General features: G+C 51.1%; 10 protein-coding genes across 10 annotated transcripts; 7 read left to right on the top strand and 3 right to left on the bottom strand.

The window, feature by feature from the left end:
- Positions 1-210: 210 nt before the first annotated feature.
- Positions 211-1,693, top strand: Aud_005742 (inositol polyphosphate multikinase; the record flags this gene model as incomplete). Its single annotated transcript, XM_043290660.1, has 2 exons — positions 211-299; positions 466-1,693. The coding sequence occupies 2 exons, from the start codon at positions 211-213 to the stop codon at positions 1,691-1,693; spliced, it is 1,317 nt and encodes a 438-aa protein (XP_043146595.1).
- A 350-nt stretch (positions 1,694-2,043) lies between these two features.
- Positions 2,044-2,617, top strand: Aud_005741 (mitochondrial 37S ribosomal protein uS19m; the record flags this gene model as incomplete). Its single annotated transcript, XM_043290659.1, has 4 exons — positions 2,044-2,086; positions 2,171-2,186; positions 2,302-2,484; positions 2,575-2,617. The coding sequence occupies 4 exons, from the start codon at positions 2,044-2,046 to the stop codon at positions 2,615-2,617; spliced, it is 285 nt and encodes a 94-aa protein (XP_043146594.1).
- Positions 2,618-3,365: 748 nt separating this feature from the next.
- Positions 3,366-4,334, bottom strand: Aud_005740 (putative TFIID and and SAGA complex TAF10 subunit; the record flags this gene model as incomplete). Its single annotated transcript, XM_043290658.1, has 2 exons — positions 3,366-3,824; positions 3,936-4,334. The coding sequence occupies 2 exons, from the start codon at positions 4,332-4,334 to the stop codon at positions 3,366-3,368; spliced, it is 858 nt and encodes a 285-aa protein (XP_043146593.1).
- Positions 4,335-4,830: 496 nt separating this feature from the next.
- Positions 4,831-7,609, bottom strand: Aud_005739 (putative MYB DNA binding protein (Tbf1); the record flags this gene model as incomplete). The annotated part of the gene is made up of 4 exons (XM_043290657.1): positions 4,831-6,117; positions 6,169-6,822; positions 6,891-7,372; positions 7,519-7,609. 4 exons carry the CDS (start codon positions 7,607-7,609, stop codon positions 4,831-4,833), a joined length of 2,514 nt encoding a protein of 837 aa, XP_043146592.1.
- Positions 7,610-8,869: 1,260 nt separating this feature from the next.
- Aud_005738 (uncharacterized protein) lies at positions 8,870-10,609 on the top strand (the record flags this gene model as incomplete). The annotated part of the gene is made up of 1 exon (XM_043290656.1): positions 8,870-10,609. The coding sequence occupies one exon, from the start codon at positions 8,870-8,872 to the stop codon at positions 10,607-10,609; it is 1,740 nt and encodes a 579-aa protein (XP_043146591.1).
- Positions 10,610-11,026: 417 nt separating this feature from the next.
- On the top strand, positions 11,027-13,736 carry Aud_005737 (uncharacterized protein; the record flags this gene model as incomplete). Its single annotated transcript, XM_043290655.1, has 4 exons — positions 11,027-11,081; positions 11,151-13,146; positions 13,203-13,274; positions 13,337-13,736. 4 exons carry the CDS (start codon positions 11,027-11,029, stop codon positions 13,734-13,736), a joined length of 2,523 nt encoding a protein of 840 aa, XP_043146590.1.
- Positions 13,737-15,369: 1,633 nt separating this feature from the next.
- Aud_005736 (putative serine/threonine protein kinase (Nrc-2)) lies at positions 15,370-17,562 on the top strand (the record flags this gene model as incomplete). The annotated part of the gene is made up of 5 exons (XM_043290654.1): positions 15,370-16,264; positions 16,354-16,527; positions 16,583-16,708; positions 16,778-17,159; positions 17,223-17,562. The coding sequence occupies 5 exons, from the start codon at positions 15,370-15,372 to the stop codon at positions 17,560-17,562; spliced, it is 1,917 nt and encodes a 638-aa protein (XP_043146589.1).
- Positions 17,563-18,461: 899 nt separating this feature from the next.
- Aud_005735 (DASH complex subunit DAD3 family protein) lies at positions 18,462-19,026 on the top strand (the record flags this gene model as incomplete). Its single annotated transcript, XM_043290653.1, has 2 exons — positions 18,462-18,629; positions 18,754-19,026. 2 exons carry the CDS (start codon positions 18,462-18,464, stop codon positions 19,024-19,026), a joined length of 441 nt encoding a protein of 146 aa, XP_043146588.1.
- Positions 19,027-19,449: 423 nt separating this feature from the next.
- Positions 19,450-20,749, bottom strand: Aud_005734 (mitochondrial 37S ribosomal protein uS5m; the record flags this gene model as incomplete). The annotated part of the gene is made up of 2 exons (XM_043290652.1): positions 19,450-19,667; positions 19,729-20,749. 2 exons carry the CDS (start codon positions 20,747-20,749, stop codon positions 19,450-19,452), a joined length of 1,239 nt encoding a protein of 412 aa, XP_043146587.1.
- Positions 20,750-21,028: 279 nt separating this feature from the next.
- On the top strand, positions 21,029-22,765 carry Aud_005733 (tRNA (uracil(54)-C(5))-methyltransferase; the record flags this gene model as incomplete). Its single annotated transcript, XM_043290651.1, has 1 exon — positions 21,029-22,765. One exon carries the CDS (start codon positions 21,029-21,031, stop codon positions 22,763-22,765), a length of 1,737 nt encoding a protein of 578 aa, XP_043146586.1.
- Positions 22,766-22,965: the final 200 nt, after the last annotated feature.

The following is a 22,965-nucleotide window of genomic DNA, read 5'->3' as shown; positions in this document are numbered from 1 at the left end:
CCTTTTCTTCACTCCTTAAGTCTACCATCTCTTTTGACGACACTCTATCTACAACTTCTTCTCTTTCACCTTTGACTACTTCCCACAACCCTATCGCGGCCTGGAAATACCTCCTTACCTGTCAAACGCACCTTCCGGAATGAGCAATGAATGAGATTTAGCGGCGCTCCGGTGTGCAATAGTATATGGGTATTCTCTCTCGCGAACAACATGCCGTCGTCTTCCAGGTCCGATAGTGTGAAAACACCCAAGCTCGATACTGACAGCTTTGTCGACTTCGACCACGCCGCTGCTGGACAGTAAGTACCCCATCGCACTCGGCCCACCTTCCTTGCCCACGTCAGCATATCTCAGCCTTTCTAGCGGCTGCATTATCCTGCATTGAGCATCCAATCGTTGTCAGCGCAGTGCGCTTTGTGCGCGTATACAGGGGTCGCATGACTGGTCTAACACCTTTCTCTACAGTGACGGCGTGCGTTGCACTCCCTCCGGTTCCTTCATCGCAAAACCTTGCACTCCCCAAGAAGTTGCGTTCTACGAATCTAGCGCCCTCCATCCCGCCTTTCGGGAGTTCATTCCCACTTACATCGGAACCTTATCGTCTGCTGACCAGCAAGGCCCCTTAGCGCTCACTGCTGCTGCTCAGCAGAGTGGAGCTATTGTTCTACCAACCGCGGACGACTCATCATCATCCGCCACGCCGACCACCGCGGAGGCGCCGCAGCCTGGTTTGAATGCTGGATTAGGCTTGAACGGCGCAGCTGAGAACAAAACTTGGATTCCCTCTGGTGGAAAAAAGCTCGAAACGGGCCTGTCCATAGTCCTGGAGAATGTCGCCTCTGGGTTCACACGCCCAAATGTCCTGGATGTGAAGCTTGGCGCGCGACTTTGGGCTGATGACGCGCTTCCCGCTAAGCGGGCCAAGCTGGAAGCTGTGGCGAAGGAGACAACCAGCGGTAGTCTCGGGTTTCGCATTGCCGGGATGAAGATTTGGACCGGCGCTCATGGGGAGATGGACGAGAGGAGCAAGACCAATCCATACGCCACCAAACATGAGGGAGTCGAGGGTGCCAGGGGTGAAGTCGTTGAAAAGGACGGCTACAAGCGCTATGACAAGTGGTACGGACGGTCTTTTAATGAAAAGAATGTAAAAGAAGGCTTTGAGACGTTCCTCGCTGGCGCAAAGGCCGGCGCTGTTGATCGGTCCAAATTAATCGCCAGGAGACTTGCTGACGAGCTGACACGTGTGCAGTTGATCCTGGAGTCTGAAGAGAGCAGGATGTATTCTGCAAGTGTTCTCATTGTCTACGAAGGTGACCCAGAGGCCATGGAACAAGCACTAGAAGAAGAGAAGAAACCCAGGGAGAGATCACCAGAAGAGTCCGATGAAGACGACGAGCAGTTTGATTTTGCTCTGCAGGAAGATGGCTCCTTCGAAGTCGTCAACCTCCAGGTTGGACAAGAGGGAATTCCCCAGCAGGCAGTCAATATCAACCTTGGTCCAGAAACGGCACAATTAGGAGAAATAGACTTCGAAGACGAAGAGGAAGAGGATGAACCCCCTAAGGTGCACGACCTCCGCTTGATTGACTTTGCGCACGCCAGTTGGACTCCCGGTCAGGGTCCGGACGAAAACGTCCTCATGGGAGTCCGGAACTTAATCAGGCTGCTTGATGAGCTTGCTATGGAATGAGCACATCGAATAAAATTTAGGAATACGGGATCTTTCTATCCAACAGTCGCTGGCGGCTTCTGGATCAGAAGATGTTCAATCTATTGGCTCTGTTTAATGCTATCAATATACGATGATGGCTTGCTTGGGGAAGAAACAGATAACAGGTGGCAAGCACAGTCAATGGATATAATAGATAAAAGGAATAATAGCTATATCTTCTCAAAAGTTCAGACCTCTTCGTAATTAATCTGTGGGTATCTTGAGCATCCCAAGTATATTCGCTTACATAATCGGCCGTCCGAAAAGCATCAATTTGCGACTCTCAACTTCTGGAGTCTCGGACTCGTTGAGCAGCGTGTATCGACAAGATGTTTCCCACTCGTGCTCTGCTGGGGCGATCAGTATGGAAGGGTAAGTCTTCCAAGATTGTTCCTGTTTAATCCATACATCTCGAAGGAAGGAATAATGGCTAATTCCGCTACCATCACCGCGCAGGCCCGAACATTGTGCCGTACGTTATCTCCATGTCCTAGCTTGGATATACTTGCCTCAGGATCGCAGAGACAGCTTCAAATGAGATTGAGTGATTCTCTTGTATAAGCTGACGCTCAATTTCCCCTCGACAGTCTCCCTCTCCCGCGAAAGCTCCCCCCTCCTCCCGGCACACCCCCGATCAAGACACAGAAGCGCGCAGCCACAATCCTGCCTAATTTCGTCGGTCTGCGGTTCGCGGTGCACAATGGAAAGACGTACCAGGATGTTTTGATTACAGAGGATATGGTGGGGAGGAAGCTGGGCGAATATGTTCCGTATGTTTGATGCCCCGTTCAGTTTGAGAGACGTTCCGACAAAATCGGGAGGAGAGGCAGAAGCAGAAAGCTGACGGTTTGCATTGGCAGTACTCGCAAGCGGTTCACGTACAAGCAGTCCAAGAACAAATAAGTGATCCTGCCGGGGTATGGGGATACGGTTCGATGGTGGTTCTTGTCGCTGCGCTGCTTTTTCGAGATCTGGCGCTTACGGGCATTGTTCCTGGGGCGAGCATCATTATGGGATGGGGTCGTGATTCGTACTGCTACGGCAGGTGCTTGAGAATGATCAAGCAGGGAATTTCTACTGTGAGGGTAGCAGATCTTGCTCTTCTGCGGTCTCGTGTCCCTGCCGACGCTCTTCCGTCTTCTACTGGCGGGGACGTGTACATCTACACATATCTGTATTGTAAAAATAGCGGTTACTGTGTTGGAGTTATTTAGGTTTTGCGATAATCAATATTTTCATTTTATTTTGGATATTAGGACGTGCTAAATTGTATACTTGTTGAGGTGGACACCGATGAATGTGTGTCCCGTTCAGCCTTCCAAAAACGCCTGCGTGCAAAGTTCACAAAAGGAAAATTCTTTTCGAAATATAAGAAACCCCCAATGCAGGATATCCGTTGTCCTCGACCCGATATGTACGCCAAATGAAGTTGAAAAATCTGCCTTCCCCAGAGAAAGCCACCATAATCCCTCTCGCCAAGACTGTGTAGCAATATAACGTAAAAACCTCTCATAAGCCATCCAGATTCTTGTGGATGAGCTCTATCGACCGTGCAGACGGAGGATCCTTAAGCCCAAGCGGATGACACCCGGTCGCATGCTGGCTGTACTAACCATCACGGATGTGTTCCATCACCAGGACCGAGCCTTCTCTACCGGTAAAACTCCCCTCTCTTGACGCTCACACCATACTCTGCAACAGCCATGCCCAAGTCTTCCATGGTGAGCACCGTCCGGCCTTGCCCGGAGCCACCGGAGCCACCGCCGCCAAAACCAGGGCGCTGAATGCCCAGATGTGTGTTCGCTTTGCCTTTGCCTGCGTCGCCGCCACCAACACCCGCTGCGCCGCCTGCTGCCCCAGCTCCTCCAGCACCGCCGGGTATGTTTAGACCTGAGGCGGCGTTCAGACTGCCCATGGGGTTGCTGGCGGATGAACTGTTCGAGGCTCGGATACGTGCGTACTGATATGAGTCGGCCGCGATATCAGCAATGAATTTCTGTGTTGCGAGAGCGAGGAGTCGGGCCAGATGCGGGGGGGTTTGGTTCGGTCCGTTTCCTGGGGGCGGTAGTCCGGCGAGGGTAAGATAGTGAGCTGTTACCGCGTCTGGGATCTATATCTTGTTAGAATGGCTCAAGGGTGTACGTCTTGCGATACGTCCATGACAGCAAAGGCTGTCGAAAGTAAGGCAAGAGGAAAATGAGAAAAAGAAAGCTGGACCTACAATAGGCGCATAATCATCCATCTTGCCCAGAAACTCGCGCAGACTCGTCTCCTTCTTGGATGGCGCCACTGCCGCTGCTATAGCGTCGACAGACGTAGGCACCGCATCTTGAACAGGGTTCCCTATCGTATTATCTCCGTCGCTTGCGCCTGCAGCGTTCGTAATGCCACTGGTGCTCATGTCGATATCTTGCTCGATGGAAGCGTCAAGGGTTGTGACATCCACTGTATTTGGCTCCTGCTTGGGTACAACCGGGGGTTCAGAAGTACCCGATGGCTCTCCTGGTACTGTCGCCTGCGTTGACGATGATGGACGCTCTTCTGAACCGATCTGGGATGAAGGTGGTGGTTGCGACGAAGGCGGCGCTGGAGGTTGCGATGGAGTTGATGAATCGGCCATCGTGACAGATCACTTATTAGTGACTTGAGCAAGAGAGACGGAGGTGAATGGACGGGTAAAGTTAACCCCAGTTGGACGAATAGGAGAATTGGGGTACAACGTTTCGCTGAGGTCTGTTCTTTCTAGGGTGTGTACAACGAATTGCCATGTGTTGGTGATGCCCAAGCGGAGTTCTGTCCGTGTTCGGCCCGAGGACAATTAGACTATGCAGATGAGCTTGGAAAACCAACGCTCAAGCAAGGTTTTATGATATTCTCTAAAATAGGCACAGCTGAAAATGGTATTCATATAAGTACAGAATCATTTTACATATGTACGAGTAGATGCCTGAATTTTACTCTTACAGACCGAACCAGACCCAAACCATGCTATTACAAAACGCGACAAAGCAGCATGCTTCACCAGAAGCGAAAAAGACAGGTAACAACCACAGCAACTTCAGATCGATCCTTGGGGCAGGCCGGAGAAAATACATTTTGTAGAAAGAACAACCAGTTTACTGCCCCAGGTGCATGTTGGGATCCACATTACCTGGTTGATGTTGAGGTTGCCCAAATTGAGCACCATGGACCTCCTGGCCCAGTGTCTGCATCAGGTTCTGTTCCGCGGTTTGATCAAACGTAGAATGGCTGCCAGTATCCGGAAGCCCGGGAGAAGCAGACATCGCCTCGTGCCCGTGTCCGAGCGCAACGGGCTGCGAATGTGCGCCAGCAAGGGCCATCATGCCTTTGATACCTTCCACATGAGCCTTATCTTCTTCGCCTTGCTTCTTCTGCCTCTCCCGTGCTTCACGTTTAGCGGCCTGAGCAGGAGCGCGAGTCTTGAGTTCACCGGTGACAAACTTCAGGTAATAAGGAACTTCGATACCGCTCTTGAGGAAAAAGAGTTTCAAGTTGCGCGCTTTGTCTTTCAGCTGCACTTGATTACGATCCTTCAGGGCTTCGCTGATAGTACCTCCGGGTCCGAACATCGCAAGAATTTGACTCCAGTGTGGTCCCTTTACACGATCCAGTCCAGCCATCAAAGCGTTTTCTTCTTCAGTAGTCCAGGGGCGGCGCTGGCTTGGTAGGCCGGATTTGCGACTGCTTGGAGACGATTTCGCCGAAGCCGCCATGCGAGCGCGCTCATAGAGTACCTGAGTGGGTTGTGATTGCGAATAGTGAGGAATCCCAGGCATATAACCATGGTTTGATGAATGACCACCGTTGGGTCTCCCTGGCATGGAGACGTGACCCCCAGGGTGATATTGTTGAAAGTTTGCTTGCAGAGGACTTTGCTGGAATGTGAGCTGCCCGGGCTGTTGCTGATACCCCGGCGGCGTTGGACTATGCTGGTAGTGCTGTTGGTGTGGGTTTTGCTGAGATTGCAGCTGGCCCGTGGGCTGAGCAGCAGTATACCCATGAGGTGCCTGGCCCCCATGTTGAGAACTCTGCTGCGGCATTTGCTGTGGCTGTAGATGTTGCTGGGGTTGCTGCTGAGCCTGCTGAATTTGGTTTTGATGCTGTTGCTGTTGCTGTTGCTGTTGCTGGGGTTGTCCTGGTTGCTGTGGCTGACTGAGCTGCTGCTGCTGCTGTTGTTGAGAACGCCTCAATCCATGGCCCTGCAAGGCAATCTGGGCCGCACGTGCCGCACGGGCTACCAAGTCACCATGCATATTCTTGTCAACAGGAACTTCAGGCGCTTGCGAAGCAACAGGGAATTGGCCTTGGAGGGGTGCACTGGGCGGATCCTGTGATTCGCCACTCGATGAAGATGGTTGTCTTCCCTTATTCAATTTCTTCGTCTGATCAGCATTAGCAAGGCAAGGATAGATAGGAGCCACAGAAAAACAAACCTGTTGATGGCAGATAGCATCAAAGTTCTTCGTAATGTACGAGCTCAGGTCTCGGAGGAAATCTTCCCAGTGGTACTTATCGGGCAGAGCTTTCATCGCCTCTTCGTTGTTAATATCGTTCAAAAGAATATCCCGGCGTGAGCCGGCACGTTTCACGAAATCAGCCTCACTAGGTGCTAGCTGACGAGTTCCCGGCCGTCGGTCAAGTAAGCGCTGCTCCAGATCATCTGGAAACAGGTCGTACAGCAACTCGGTCCTTGTCCTCTCAGTGTTGTTCATGGAGGCTATGAACGCTTGGGTCTTGAGCTCCAGAAACAGAGCACCTTGCACTTTTAGCAGGCGGCCCCCTTCCGGGACGAAAACATCCAGGAAATGCTCATTTAGCTCAGCAAATCCAATCTCTTGTGTGCCAAAGATACTTGAAACGAATGAAGCCAGGTTTGCTTTTCTGATGATGTCAACTTGGGAAGGTTCCGTGAGACCAAGTTCAGTCGGTGACAGGAACGATTCCTTGGAGGAATACACTTTCTTTGTATGATCAAAGAGGGATCTCATGGTCGCATAAGCTTGTCCGTTTTCTGACTCCGGCTCAGCCACAAACGACGTAATGTCCTGGTAAGTGGATTTGGCCAGAAGAGAGAGAATTTGGGTAGACTGAACGGCACACTTGTCAGGGTTGATCTCTAGAAGATCCATATAACAGGATAAGAAGCATTTCTTACCAGATTGTCCAATATAGGCAAGCTCTGGATCTTCAAGTGCGAGTTTGCCTTCACATAAACTAGACCCTTGGGCGCCTGCTGATCCGCAGGGGTAGTCGGTGTCGTTGTCGCAGTAGTTAATTGTTGCTGACCCATAGCGCATTGTTCCTCGACCCGTTCAGCATGATTCATGATACTTGAGATGACAGACGCCATATCGTCAAGCTCCGGATTTGTCTCTGGCGCTGCGGGATCTCCCGCAGAGCTGACCGGCTGAGTCTGCCCAGCATTCTGGCGTTCCACAGTATCGACAATTCCAGAACCGAGCGCGGATACTAATTCTTCTTCAATCTGATGTCCGGGCGCTTGATCGGTCAATTCGGTAGTTTGAGACGGTAGGAGAAGCCCTTCCGACTCGGCGTCGATGCGCCGTTTCTTCGAGGCTCGAGGGGAAAGGGAGCCATCCTCGTCCTCCTCGCGCGGGTGAGACGTCTTCAAGGAAGCTGCAGATAAATCAGAGTCAGAATCGAACTTCAAACCATAAATAGGCTAAAGATTTGTTTAAATAAATGAAAGAAATGACAATGGCCTCCGGTGTCATGTTGGACGGGCAGATTCAGGTCCGCAATAAGCCACGAGGAACACTTACCATCGTCCTCGACCTTGAGGGCTGGAGACGCAGGAAGCTCAGAAGAGACGTGATCGTCAGACGAGGGACCTGAACCTCGCGTGTTTACCATATTGGACAAGGCAAGGTCCTAAGAAGATACTATCTTGACTTCCAAGAGCAGAAATAAGGGCTTAGGGGTAGGGCGCAGGTGTAGGGCTTGGGGAGAAGGTGAGACGAACGGGACGGCGTGATAGATTTTTCGCCGGCAGCCGGATGCGGTCAGAGGGACGAATCAGACGGGCGATAGCTGTGAATGCTTCCACCTTGGGAGTTGTATTCGCATATTCTATTCATACGATAATGTAGACTACTATTTTAATAGTCAAGGCAAATTGATCTCCACTCCTAATTTCAATTCCACCTTGGCTTGAAGAACAGGCGGCGACAACAGACTGGAAATGCTGAGTTTGGAGTTCTGCCTTGATGCCTGAGGATCAAAAGCAACCAATTCGGTAACTCTCTAGAGAAGGTGAATGAACTTTTCTCTCAGCTTCATCGCTCCATGCGTTACATTACTCATTTGACTTCTTTTACTGGCCTCGCTTGCAATTGACAGCCGAATATGTCCGCCGAAATCTCGAGTCAAGGGTGCCAGAGTAGAACCTCACATGGTTACTTTGGTTCGAATGCTACCTACCATTACCGACGCTCGCGTCATTGACCCTGATCCTTACCATGCCTCTGCAGTTGCAACAGACTGACGTGCTACTTTGGTCTACGAAATTTTAGAGAACAATCCATTCTCTTGTCTACGAAGCTGAGTGAGCGGTATTTATCTCGGCTTTGTCGAGGCCGGGCATCGAGCATCAAATGCTGAAAAATGTGATTTCTCTCTTGCGCTTCGATTCTGTAGACGGAAACAGGAAGGGTACGAGTCTAATGCTGATAAACCAGTGGAACTACCTTCTGAGGGTGCCATGCATACTTCTACATGAACCCTTTCGACCATGGAACAGAGTAAAGGATGCCTGGTGGGACAACCACACATGTAACTTCTGCAAGCACTCTGTCTATATTGATACAACTCTAGTGTTGATGCAATGATATTGATTTCGTCACATCCATACCAGCACTGTTGGATACCCAACGGTCGTGAATGGGGTCTAGACGTCTTTGTGATGCTTTCCCTTGGTACTTTAAAATTGGATAGGATGCTTGCAATGCTCCCGTCAATTGCCTTATACGCTGAAGAAAGCGACTATCTTTTCTTCTACTACCCCAGGCTCGCCTAGACAAGATCATCTGGAACGTCGCCTGTCAAGCTCATACTGCGCGGAGCCTCGCACATTGAACACCTGCCATTCGATAAGAAATTGCTTCTCAGATCGTGATGTTGATCTCTCGTGAACGCTTCCTGGCCCTGACAGCAGCGGCAGCTTTTCAATTTCCTGCCTTGGTTGCGGCCCAAGAGCTCAAGGAGAAAGTCTGGTCGGTTTTCGCATATACACTTCACGGGGATAGTATCCCGAACGCTCTGCCTCGCCCAAGAGCGTTGACTCCCTACGGAGCAAATGAATTGTATGCCGCCGGGTCCGCCTTTCGCGACCGCTATGTTGCCATACATAGCGAGGGAAGTGGCGTGGGAACAAGAATACCAAGCCTGTCTCCGTACGCACTAGAAGCCGAGGAGATCCCTGTTCTTTCAAGTACCGATCAGCCAGCCGTGGCATCGGCCCAGGCTTTCATGCAGGGCCTGTATCCGCCTCTCGACCAGGCTTACGATGGGGAATTCTTTGACCCTTCTTTCCTGCTCGCTAACGGGTCGCTGTCTCGTGCTCCTTTGAACGGATATCAGTATCCTCAAGTGATCACCCTGAGCCCAGCAGACCCTCGATCGATCATTGTAGACGGCCAGTCTGAATGTACTCTACACGAAGTCGCTGACCTGGAGTACAAATTCAGTCCTGAGGTGCAGGAACTTATGCAAGAGTCGGAAGCATTCTACGGCCGCTTGTACAGCCAATCCTTGAGTGGAGTATATGATCTCTCCTCAGCCAACTATGCCAACGCGTTCTACATATCGGAATTCCTTGAATATGAGTTATTGCACAACAAGTCATTGTTGAACCATTTGGATCGAGAGGATATCCAACGTGCGCGATGGTATGCAGACCACTATATGTACGCAACGAACGGTAACCTATCCTCGTCGGAACTCAGTGTATCCAATGACATCCGCACAATTGCGGGCAGAACCTTGGCGTCGCATGTTTTGGAAGCTTTCGACACCAATATCCAATACCGGGGAGCTAACAGCAAGTTGAGCCTTGTTTTTGGTGGCTCGGAACCCGCTGTCGCTCTTGCTTCGCTCATGCAGCTCGCCTCGTCGAGCCAGGAGAACTTCTACTCGTGTCCAGACCTCGGAGCATCGCTCGTCTTCGAACTGTTTAGCCTCGAAGCTGAAGCAGTCCCGACATATCCTGACCAGTCTCAGCTCTACGTGCGATTTCTCTTGCGTAACGGAACAGGCACTGCCGCCGAATTTCGGTCCTATCCACTTTTTTGGCACGGTCCAAGTAATGATGCGATCCCATACTCCGAGTTCCACGCACAAATGGAGAAGTTCTCCCTTGGTTCGACCGAGCAGTGGTGCCTCGAATGCGGATCGTCGGCTGTGTTCTGTTCCGGAGTGATGGACAAGGCTAAGAACACATCTGCCTCCAACAACAGGTTAAGCCCGGCTATTGCTGGCGTCATTGGAGCTGTGGTTACAATCGTCGCTCTAGCATTTGCTGCTATACTGTTTTTCCTAGTGCGTGGGTTTCGTATGAGACGCATGCGTAGATCAAGCGCTGGAGGGTTCAAGGGTAATAGCAAGATGGCAAGCGATGCTGACCTTACCGCCAAAGATCCTACGCATGAGGATGTTAAGTCATCGGAGAGCCCAGATAATGAGAGATTCGGAGTTGGAGGAGCAGTTGTCTGTGGTCATGAGCGAACTGGAAGCTGGGAGATGAGGTCGACACTTGCTGGGAATCGGACGACTGCATCTCCTTTTGAAGATGACCATGTCGATAACTGGAATACTCACAGCGTCCCTAAGCCAGTCCAGGCTCGGGAACATGTTTGATATGGATCGCCACGCCCTTGTCGGGCAAGTTGATCTGATCTATTCGCTGAACTCTCCACTTCTAATATAATTAAATAGCCACGTGAGACCTACTATCCTAGATGATAATTCCCTACCTGATAATAATCCAACCCAACTCCTTCATATCCAGGATCTAAGCGTACTCCTTCCTCACGAGAGCACTTGCTTACCGGCCCGGGGGTCTAATGCACCTTCTAGATTCGCCCGATTATATACCCAGAGTGAGTTCCTTCGACGCAGAACAACCAAGAAGGACATCACAACATCTCAGGAAAGCCTCTGTCGCATCTTGTCTTCGCATACTCTTTGTGTTTGTTGACCTTTTCCTTTGGACGTCCCCTAAGTACAATTTACCCAACTCGGAAAATGAGATATGACATCCCAACATTGCTGGCAATGAGCCAGAATGTGCACATAGACCTTGGTCGATTCAGCGCGCAGGCACTGGGCTGTATGTGCCTCTGTAGTCATCGTTTAAGTATATTAAGCTCGGTAATGCTAACTGTTTTATGTCATCCAGATAACTTGCTCCGCCAACACAAAGCAGATAGAAGTATTTTGTCCGAGCGTCCAGTTAACGGTTCTAGGAACGTGTCAAATAGGTCGCGTCAGAGTCAGGGAACGCACTCAACCTCGGGGCCTCGTTTACGCCACCCTAGTCGCCAGCCAAGCGATCCTCCACAAGGAGCTCTGGCTCAAGCTGATGTTGGATTCGCGAGATTTCTCAAGGAGCACACGTCACCTAAACATCAACGTGTCACTGCTGGTGGCCGAATCGTTCCGATGGATTCACAGGGCCCTGCACCTCAGATGAAACTGGTAGCGATTGACCAAACCAAAGATGATCGTGGTACATTCTCTACTCCGACAATCGGTAAAGGCAGGTCCAAGGCCAAAGATAAGAGAGCACGGTCCGAGGATATCTGCCTTCATGCCGGTGCCGACTCGTCATCTCCGCAACCTCAAGGAATACTGGCGACGCACGCGAGATTGTCAAGTATAAGTATGAATGACAAATCGGAGCCGCGGATCTCAGCTTCGACGTTGATTCCGACTATAGCGCCGGTTGCACTAGGTCCTTCCATGATTTCGCATCCCAATGCGGCCTTCCCGCTGATGAGCCAACAATATTTTCAATTTGAGCCACAATTTCAGGAGCCTCATGCTTCCGCACTGCAGAATTATGCTATGTATGGTCTCGCGGGGTATCCGTTCGCCTTTTCTCCATCTTTGCAAGGTTTGAGCGCATCGAACGTCATTCCTTTCATGTCGTCCGCATCGCAGGCACAGACCTCTGGCCTGGTTACGCCATCGGATATAGCACCATGCAGCAGTATGATCGGTGGATACTCTGCGACCATGAGCCAATCTTCGTCAATCCTGGACTCGTTTGTTCCAAACCATGCACCACAGGGGTATCATCAAGTCGGTGGTCAAATGGCGGCTGTCAATCAGCCACTGTTCTCAATGGGGCCTTTCCTGGAATCCTCACTGCGCAGATCTCTGAGCCAAATCTCGATCGATTATGCAGCTCTGTCAACTCAGCTTACAAGTCTCGATAGATACATGGCCATGCATACTTGGGATATGGATCCTTGCGCGAAGAAGTCCTTGGTTGAACAGAGAAAGAGTTTGGTGCGAGAGTTAGATGTGGTGCGCTCGTACAAAGAACAGTTGGAAGCAACCCTCAGAGTCTCGAAAGAATCTGGGAATCAGAAGGAAAAGGAGGCTGGCGTCGCAGCCCCATCGAACGATTGTTTGCCTCGGAGCGTGTTGACCAATCAATTCCATCTGGAAATGCCCCCTTCTGCTTCACAACATGCGATACCTGGATTTTCCATGCTGTCACCGGTCAGTGCGGTGCCACCAGTTCTCCTGGTCGATCAGCCTGTGGACCCGTATTTTCAGTGGCAGGCTAGTCAAAATGTGGGAGGTCTGGACAATTATTTCGAATTTCAAAACTTATCCTCAGAGTGGAATGTTTCGATGGCTTCTAGGCTATCCCAACGCAATCGGAAGTCTAACTCGGGATCGGAGCTTGCCAGAGCCAATACACGAGCTAGGGATCTCGTTGAAGGTAGGGCGAGAGAAGAAAAGCCAGGCGTCAACAAGGGCTGGGCGGCCTTTTCGAGACCGTCATCCTCCGAACTCCCTGGTACCGAGCACATGATTGGGGATGCCACGCGAAAGATTGATGCCGTCAACGAACTTATTCAAGGCCTGTCACGAGTCCCAATACAATCGACGTCGCCAAACAGCCATAGCTACAGCGAGAAAAACGCGACAGCCCAGTCGTACCTTCAAAGGAAATCGTCCATAGAATTGATCAAAGGCGCCGGGACTTACAGGCCGGTCGTACCACGTCTCAGAAGACCTTGGGCAACTGAAATGCCAATCCAACGAGCGCCCATCCGGCGTGGCGAGATGTCTTTCAAGACATATGAGGACGCGGATAGCAAGTCATCGTCGTCTTATACATCGACAACAGATTCGTGGGCTACTGGTCGTAGCGAGGAGTGAGCATTTATGCCCGTCACGCCTAGTTCAAGAGTATTATCGCTAACGAAACCAGCAAGCGCTCGGTAGGCGGGGACTTGCTCCACGGCCAACAGTGTGGAAACGATTTGGAGACACATCAGGAAAGGTAAGGACGCCCCTATACCAATAGGGAGAGTTGTGCTAAGACACGTTAACTCGTTGCCATAGTCGACGCTATCCCAACCTCGCTGCCGCAATAGCCACGGTGCACACGGCGCAGCTTTCAAATGCTAGTGGGTCAATTTCAAAAAGTTCACAGTCGCATAGCACAATCGCATATGGACCGCGTCCCTCTACTTCAGTGACTAGTATGACTGATTTAAGTGAAGAAACCGGCTCTGCCAATGCGAAGCAGGCAATCCCCCAGCTACTCACACAGTACTTGAACAAGGATCACGGCTTGCTTGTTCAGAAAACTACCGCATTGGCAGTGTCTCAAAATGTCAATGCCCATGCGTTCCTCGCTGGTGTTGAAGGCATCGTGAACAGACCTTATTTGAGCGATATCAGTCATGGTGACGACAGAATGCAGCCCCTGGCCAAGAACGCAAAGCTGGGAAAAGTTTGACAACCATACGCAATGGGGGCTTGTGACCTATAGTAATTACCGAGAACAAGCGAGTGCATCTGGAATCATGAAGTCATCTGTTCAGGCCATGGACAACGATTCGGAAAGGTCGCCCATCAGACTTCGCTTGATTGGTGTTCGATCATTGTCTAATCAGTTTCTGCATAGTTTAGGATGGCTTCTCAAGCAGGCTTATTGGATTAGCCCGCAAGAGGGCCCCGGCTCTTGAAGCTAGTAACATCACTTCGCGACAGTACGTCTTGTATACTTAGCACCATAGTTTCCAGGCAGGAGTTTAGCACTTTTTTATACACGGCAGTTTGTTAGGTTGATCGAGCAGCTTCCCGCAAACCCAAGTTGAACCGAAAGCGAGTTCTGCTTCATCAATTAGTATCCTCGTAGCTTCGTGCAGTTCATTCATGATGCATCATCTGTACACATTCCGCAGCTTGGTTGTACATTCCAAGGTAGAATCACAAAGACTGCTCTGATGGAATGCGGTCTGGGCTGCCCTGGTGCCCCCAAAAGGTCCACTGTTAAGGACGGGAAGCCGGGGGTCCCCTTGCATGATACCAAGCCAAAGAAGGTCCACCAAAGAGTATTGTGATTTGAGAGTCTCGATTTCTCCCTAGTAAGTTCTCCCCACATATAGACAGAGACTCAGTGGTACCTAAGTAGCCTCACGTACGCCGTCGTAGGTACCGGTCTTTTGACGCTTTTTCAATTCGAGATTGGCCAATGTGACGAAGAGTGTGCCTGTCCAATCTACGTGTCTTAATCTCAGTCCAAACGGGTTCATTGGAATGAAGAAACTTAACCTTTTGCTGAATTTGGTTGATATCCGTGGCCAAGAGGCGAACAGCATTGAGCATTTTGATTGGCTTCGATGGCGGAGTGGCGACAACAACATATAGATACTTCTTTAGTGGATGCCTGGATGTTGGATATGTCTGGTGGATCGCTCATATTTGGGGTATGGTTTATTCCATTGTTCCTCCATTGTGGTGGTATCGATCTTTATTAGAGGTATCACCTATTATATCACTCTTTGGATTCGTCTTCTATCATTCTTGCCTCAGACTTCGATAATGCAGCTATATATATACCCCGTGGCGAAAGGTAGTTTTGTTCACTAGGTCACCATCTCCAAGGCCTTGACTAAGCCTGGAATCCCTCCACGTCCCCACTTCCGCTTCCCTCTTTCTTGTTCTCTCTCCCTACTCTCTCTCATCCCTCGTCCCCTTCTGTCCCATCCATCCTCTTCGGACGATCGAAGGATTCTCTTTGTCTCTCGTTTAAAAGTATTTCTATCTGTCATTTAGGGATATTTTGACATCTCATTTCCACCCATGCGAATCATCCCTGCGGTCTCTCTTGTTCCAGGGTGCACGTCCCTCTAAAGCGAGTTTCCTGGGCATCTTCAACCAACCAACAACTCTGTACCGCCAACGTTGTCCCCGCGGTTTCCAGTCCGTTGCAGGCCGCCCTCCCACACGGCTCGCCTTTCGTCTATCCTACTGTGCCGCATTTCATCTTCCTTTCTTGCTTGGGCGATTTGTGGATTTCCTCGCTCTTTCGATAGCAACGTACAGGTCGACGTTTGGTGGTATCTTCAACCTCAAGAATCACCGGTATGACGCAGCTTTTCGCTTCTAGTCCGTCCGGTGTGACGAATGAGAAACGTGGGAACTTCCCCGGTCTATCCCTGGCTTCCAAAAAACACAACGAATCGAGCCATTTCCCGACAAGGATAAAGAATTTCTTCCGCATTAATAGTTCCAGCAGCAATGTCACTTCTCATTCCAGCAGCGACCGAGAACGAGACCGAGACGCCAGCCCGTCCGCCGGCGCCAAGGTGGAGGCGAAGTCGACATTTAGACAATCCCGTTTCCTACCTACCATCGGTCGCAATCGCTCAACCACCGTCGCAAGCGAAGGCAACCCGCTCGATGATGGCGTCTCCCCCACTGCTACTGCCAATCCATACTTCGTTCACCAGGGTCAGCCTTCCCTGCAGCATCGCAACGACGGTTCAGTCCCCTCCTCTCCTCCAGACACCCCTGAACTGCAGGTAGATGGTGTCTCTGCTGCTGAGCAGGCTACGACAGCCAACAAGGAGGAATTAGCGCGGAAGCTTCGCCGGGTTGCCTCCGCACCAAATGCACAAGGCCTTTTCACGCAAGGTCAGTCTGATGCACGTCCTCAGACCGCGGAGATGGGTAAAGAGCCTCTACTCGAACAATCGGGGCCCACTCAGTCTCAAGTTAGCCTGGTAGAAGCCTCTGGAGATAGTGACATTAGTACACTTGCCATACCCAAACTGGGCCCGGACAGCAAGATCCCCAGTCCCGGTCAGATTCGCAACGCGGCTGCCTTCCGGAGGACGTATAGTTCGAATTCGATCAAGGTCCGGAATGTGGAGGTTGGCCCTAGCAGTTTCGACAAGATCAAGTTGATCGGCAAGGGAGATGTAGGCAAAGTCTACCTTGTTCGTGAGAAGAAGTCGAGTCGCTTGTATGCGATGAAAGGTAAATCTCCGCGATTCTGCCGTTCATGCAATGCCACCCAATTGATTGCTTTGGACTCCTGGAAGACATAAACTAATCTGCTCGAATAGTTTTGAGTAAAAAGGAGATGATCAAGAGAAATAAGATCAAGCGCGCACTGGCCGAGCAGGAAATTCTTGCTACGAGCAACCATCCGTTCATTGTGACTCTGTACCACTCTTTCCAATCCGAGGACTACCTCTACTTGTGTATGGAGTACTGCAGCGGCGGTGAATTCTTTCGAGGTGTGCAACCCAGTGCATTTGTCCCAGAGCGTATTACTGATCACATACTGCGCAGCACTTCAAACACGCCCAGGAAAGTGTATATCGGAGGATGCCGCCCGTTTCTATGCAGCAGAAGTTACTGCCGCTCTAGAATACCTCCATCTCATGGGATTCATCTATCGCGACTTGAAGCCAGAAAGTATGTCATTTTCCCGAAACGTAATCCAACATCGGTGATCACTCGTTGCTAATGATGGTATCTTGGTAGACATTCTTCTGCACCAGTCTGGCCACATCATGCTGTCAGACTTCGATCTGTCCAAACAATCTGGACCAGGCGGGGCTCCTACTATGATTCCTGCGCGCAGCGGTAACTCCGCCACGTCGTTACCCACCATTGACACCAAGTCATGTATTGCCGACTTCAGAACAAACTCTTTTGTTGGCACTGAAGAGTACATTGCCCCGGAGGTCATCAAGGGTTGCGGACATACCAGCGCGGTGGATTGGTGGACTCTGGGCATCTTGATCTACGAGATGCTTTACGGGACCACGCCCTTCAAGGGCAAGAATAGGAATGCAACGTTTGGAAACATCCTGAGGGACGAAGTGCAATTTCCAGAGCATGCGGGAGTGCAGCAGATCTCGAAGTAAGCCTACCATCAAGTGAAGTCTTGCCCTCGCCCGTCCAAGACTGACATTTTCATTTACAGTTTATGCAAGTCCCTCATCCGCAAGTTGCTGATCAAGGACGAAACAAAGCGTCTTGGCGCTCGAGCTGGGGCGTCGGATGTCAAGACCCATCCTTTCTTCCGGCAGACGCAATGGGCGCTCATCCGCCACATGAAACCGCCAATGATTCCACACCAGAGTCGCGGAACGGACACGGCGAATTTTCGCAATGTCAAGGAGAGCGCCAGTGTCGATATCGGCGGGCCTTCAAAGCCCAAGGGCGTCCCTCTAGAATCTGGCCTTGCTACGCCCAACGGAGAGGTGGCCGATCCTTTCGAGGAGTTCAATAGTGTTACGCTTCATCATGACGGAGACTTTTAGCTGGTTGTTCCATGAGCTCGCAACGACAACTATACGCTTTTTTGATCCTTTGCGACATAACATCAAACCGCCTGAGCGGTGCTCTCAGACCTCTGACGTGAGGTCACTTTCATGATCATGACGGCATGAAGATTTATGTTCGAACCTTCATATTCTGTTGCACCTATTAACTTGGAGTTTGGCGTGCCTAGAGCTATCCCGCTGGCTTTTATTCTTACACTCTGCTTTTCTCAAGGCGATTGTGGGCTTTCTTTCGGCACTCTAGGACAGTGCGAAACCTGTCTTCGGACATTCTATGCTTTGCGGGTGATTTTCGGCCTTTTCATATCCTTTTCGACTACTGTCACTATTGCAGAAGACGGCGTTTTTCGATTTCGGTTATATTAGCGGACCAGTTCTGATCCATCCCGTCATTGGAGGTCAGCGTCGAGTGTACTAATTACTCGGGCGTGGATTATTCGACTATTATGTGTTCATGTATCTGTTCTTCCCTGCAAAAACGAATGTTGTGGTCCATAAGAGGAGCTGGCCTGGCCTCAGGACATGGGAGTACTCAAGCGGTCACTGAACGGATTCTAGCATTTTGATTCTCAGAAAGTTAATGGCAATAGAAATCTTATGTAGAATATCTGAGATCCATATTGGAGATTGTAAGATTAAATACTACGCGGCAGTATGCTGTGGTATTTCCCTGAATGACCTGGGTGATCTAATTCAAAGAAAACCCGCCGCGACCCAGAGACCCAAACAAACAATCCTACCCAAGTCTACAAATCTCGAGCAGACCACCTCATCTAAATCTAGACACCAAAGGCCGAAAACCAGAATATCGACCAAACCGAATCCCAATATCAGAAGCTCCTTACCCGCCAGGAACCACCACCCCCTCGCAAGTCGCAATGTCCTCCTTCGACGAAGACCCCGCCTCGGCCGCCCGCCGCGAATGCGCTCCCTCCTCCCCAATAACAACCGAAAACCCTCTCCTGCGCGCCTCGAACCCCCTCGTCTCGGATCTCGAGCAGGAAGTGCTGGATGAGTATACCCGGCTCCTGGGGAACGTGAACAAGGTACGGTGCACACTCTACGCCTACGCCTACGCCTCCTCGGCTTGAACGACAGGAGCCCCGCTAGCTAGCTACATTGTCTTTGTACGACTCTGAACGGGTAATGCTAACGATGATGGGGGTCCAGTTATCGGATAAACTGGCCGGGTTGGCGGGGGATCCGACCTCGTTGACGCTTGATGGGTTGAGACTGCTGGAGCGCAAGACTGCGACGGTGTGCACGTTGCTCAAGGCGAGTGTGTATAGTATTGTGTTGCAGCAGCAGATGATCAATGAAAGTGAGGAGCAACAGCAGCACCAACAACAGCAGCAGCAGTATGAGGAGGGGCAGGATGAGCAGTTCCAGGGGCAGGAGGTGGGATTTGAAGGGGATGTTAGCCTTATGGGGAGGTATACGTGAGTCAAGTACTGACAGAACTCGATGTATACGGACATGGGAATTGGTCTGCATATACTGCATGGACGGCATTGGATGCGTTATGGCGGGTTTGTTTCATAGATTGGACGGTGTTCATGACAATATGGCGCGGAGTTAAAGGTTTCACGGAATAGACTGGTTTGATAATGTGGCAGTGGCTTGGTACAAGTACATGGTAAGAAGACATGGAGAGTAAAGGGAGTCCGAAACAATTATATACACCGCAGTAACGCAGCAAGCATTGAGTGAGAATGCCGCTCAAATTGTGCCCATAATCATACAGCCGACTCTATGCATGATAAAGACCTGTCAAGATGTCCCTCTGTATCACTAAGTAGCAGAACCAAAAGGACAGCATTCGTGGGTGAAGATATTGGTGCATCGAATGAAATCGCAGAACATAGATCAGGCTCGTCCCGAGTAGTAGACTTTGCGCACATCGACCAACTTCTTGCCCCGAGCCCGAGCGATGTCTTCCGGGTTGCGCTGGCTCATCAGAGCCTCGTAGGCGGCCTTGACTGTGTTCATGGGATTTCTTGAGCGGGCCACCCGAGCGGCAAGGTCGTGGATGCCACAGGCACGGCACATTTCAAAGATCAGATGCTGGCACCGGAGACCGAATCCTGGTACGGCAATCGTCAGCTACTGTGCTGCTACTGATATCAACAAGAATTGAAGTCTTACCTGGAGGGCGGGTCATCAATTTCAACTCAACAGCTCCCACCTTGCCCTCGACATCCCCGAAGATGGTCCGGTCCTCGTAACGAGGAATGGGCTGCATGTTTCGAATAGCTCTGTATCTGGACTGCGTCTGAGCATCGGCCGGTTCTTCTGACTTGGCTTCGCCAATTCCGAGCAAACCGTTGCCATTACCAGCAATCGACAAGCAGTACTGGCGGCGGACCTTACCCAAGCGGGTCTGGTTGACAACCGCGTGGGATACGAGCGTCTTTGTTCTCAAATCCTGGATCTCCCTTTGTGAATACCCGGTAGTCAAAAGGAGCTGTTTCAATGCATCTGTAATCTCCTCAGACTCTCTAGCCTTCGGATCTGTCTCCTTGAAGAAGTTGATCTCCTTCCGCTCCCCACTGATGGACTCTCCAGGAGCAAGCAGATCGGGAACCAAAGCGCTGTGGGGGTTTAACTCGTTCTCCTCCTTGCCATGGGTCATACGAAGAGTCTCCGCGAACCGTACCCAGTCGGCCGCGGTGGGGTCTCTAGGAAGCTCTGCAAGAAAACGGCCAAAATCCTCTGCGAAGTCGCTCTCGCTTTTCAGTTCCGCATTGTAATCGGTATTGGTCACCGGGGCCCGGACGTGCTTGTCTACCCCGGGTTCGATGGTTGAGAAATCATCCAGATAGTGAAGCTTCATCGGATCCCGACGGACAGCAAACTGCTCTGCTAGATCCTTGGGATCGATTGCCGCCTCACCAGCTTCAATTGCGGCTATCTGCTCAGGTGTATACTCCTCCTGCAGCCGTGCTTTCTCCTCTTCTGTGTAGGGCTTGAAATCCTCCGGCTTAAGGGACTGGGATATCTCCTCTAAGGACTTCAAATTATCGGCCTTGACATTGGGAAATTTCGGTTTCCGGTTGGCGAGCTGCGCTGGGGAAGGATGGAATTGACGACGAGGCACGCGAGGGACCGCGGAGGCAGGCCGAGAGAAGCTGCAAAACAGACATCTAATCGGTCGGGCGACACTCATTGTGACGGAATGCAGCTCTCTGGCGAGGAGCGAGAGGATGTCGCGGAATTGGCGATATAGATGGGCCGCGAGAGGGGGTAAGTGAGAGATGGACAGAAGGGAACAATCAACGGGACGGTGAAATTCTCAGCGGAGAGCCTCCAGCCAATCCGCGTCCGCCCTTTTCGCTGACTTCTTTTTCCTCCGCCATTTTTTTGGGACCTCTCCATCCAGTCAGTATACTATTTCACAGCTGCTCTTGACGGATCACCTCTGTTTCTGCTCGGAAGTTCTGGCTTCATGTTCGCTGTGAGATCACTTTTCTCACTGTCTTTGAAGAATCGGCTTTTTACTACGCAACCCAGTCGTTTTGCGCATTCCAACAGAGCTCACTTCCCTCGTATCTTGCCGCATCGCAATGCGCCATTGCCTATAAACGCCATGCAGAGTTCTTCCAGAAAACCTCAGACAGACACGAAGCGGCGCAAGAAGGGCAGAGCCGACCGGACGAAGAATTCCGGATTTGACGAAGTCCTTCAGACCGACATTGATAACCTTCTTCAAGAGCATAAACCCGAGGCAGAAAACGATGCTTCCACCCCATCACCCGCATTACCAGAGCTCTTCACAGAGATCGAAGTAACAGTGTCGGAGCTATCTTCCACTGGAGATGGTCTCGCGCTCTCGGAAAACAAGGATCATGTCTACATCGTCCCCTTTACTGTTCCAGGCGACAAGGTGCTTGTCAAGGTCGTACGGCATCACGAGCCTTTGTCTCACAGCGTGACGGACTTTATCAAGGTGCTTGAGCCAGGGCCTCAGCGCAATGATACCGCAATTGGATGCGGGTACTTTGGCAGGTGCTCCGGATGTCAGCTGCAGATGATGTCTTACGAAGACCAGCTGGCGCACAAGAAGCGTATTGTCGAGAAAGCTTATGCCAACTTCTCGGGCCTCATTCCCGAACTGATCCCGGCCGTTGACGACACTTTCCCTTCGCCTATGCAATACGGATACCGGACCAAGTTGACACCGCACTTTACAGCTCCTGGGGGTCACAGCGCAGCTAAAAGAAGGAAGTCCGGCGAGGTCCCAACCGAAGTGCCTGCCATCGGATTCACATATAAGAACCGGCGCATGGATATGGACATTGAGGATTGCCCGTTGGGGACAGACATTGTTCGGCGAGGTCTCAAAAGTGAAAGGAAGAGGGTCGCCGAGAACCTCCACAAATATACTAAAAAGGGTGCAACGCTTCTGATGCGCGAGTCTACCAGGCGCATCCCGAAGGACTCGGCCGAGGCCGAGGCCAGCGCCGTACAGAAAGAGGGCGAGAATTCACCAGAGTCAGAGTCCGGCGATGTCATTCGCATAGAACGGGATAACTACATCGAAGAGAAGCGATGCGTGACCGACAACAACGCTACCTCGGTTGAATACATCGACGACTACATCTTCACCAACAAAGCCGGCGCTTTCTTCCAGAACAACAACTCCATTCTCTCCGGGTTCACAGAGTACATCCGCCAGCACGCGTTCCCCAAAGGCAACGAACAAGATCCCCAGCCGATCAAGTACCTCCTCGACGCCTACTCCGGCTCCGGTCTCTTCACCATCACCCTATCTCCTCTCTTCAAATCAAGCCTCGGCGTAGATGTAGCGGCCGACTCGATCGTGTCCGCCCGCGAGAACGCCCGCGCCAACAACCTCCCCAATACCGGCTTTGCCGCCGCAGACGCCGCCACCCTCTTCAAGAGCGTCCCATACCCGCCCGAACAGACCCTACTCGTCATTGACCCGCCGCGTAAAGGATGCAGCGATGATTTCCTCCGTCAACTGCTGACCTACGGTCCGCGACGGGTTGTATATGTCAGCTGCAACGTCCACACTCAGGCGCGCGATGTGGCGGTCATGGTTCAAGGAGATACGAACTCGAGGTATGAGATTGAGAGTATTCGAGGATTCGACTTCTTCCCGCAGACGGGACATGTGGAGGGAGTCGCCATTTTGAATAAGGTGCCGGCCACTGCGTCTTAGTATCTGCTTTGTACCAATATAAAAGCAATTAAATGTCAGGGAAGCTATACACATCCATGCTCGGTTTAGGCGGCGTTAAAGGTGAGGGACGAGAAGTTCAAGCAGACTTTCGGGCGATATTGATCCCATTTGCATATATGTACAATGTGCTTGTTGTTTACACTGCCATTCGGCTGTCAGATTTTCAGCGCACGCAACGT

The sequence above is a fragment of the Aspergillus udagawae genome (genome assembly GCF_001078395.1).
Source record: "Aspergillus udagawae IFM 46973 DNA, scaffold_4, whole genome shotgun sequence".
Classification (NCBI taxonomy): domain Eukaryota; kingdom Fungi; phylum Ascomycota; class Eurotiomycetes; order Eurotiales; family Aspergillaceae; genus Aspergillus; species Aspergillus udagawae.
This window is presented reverse-complemented; position numbering and strand designations above follow the sequence as displayed.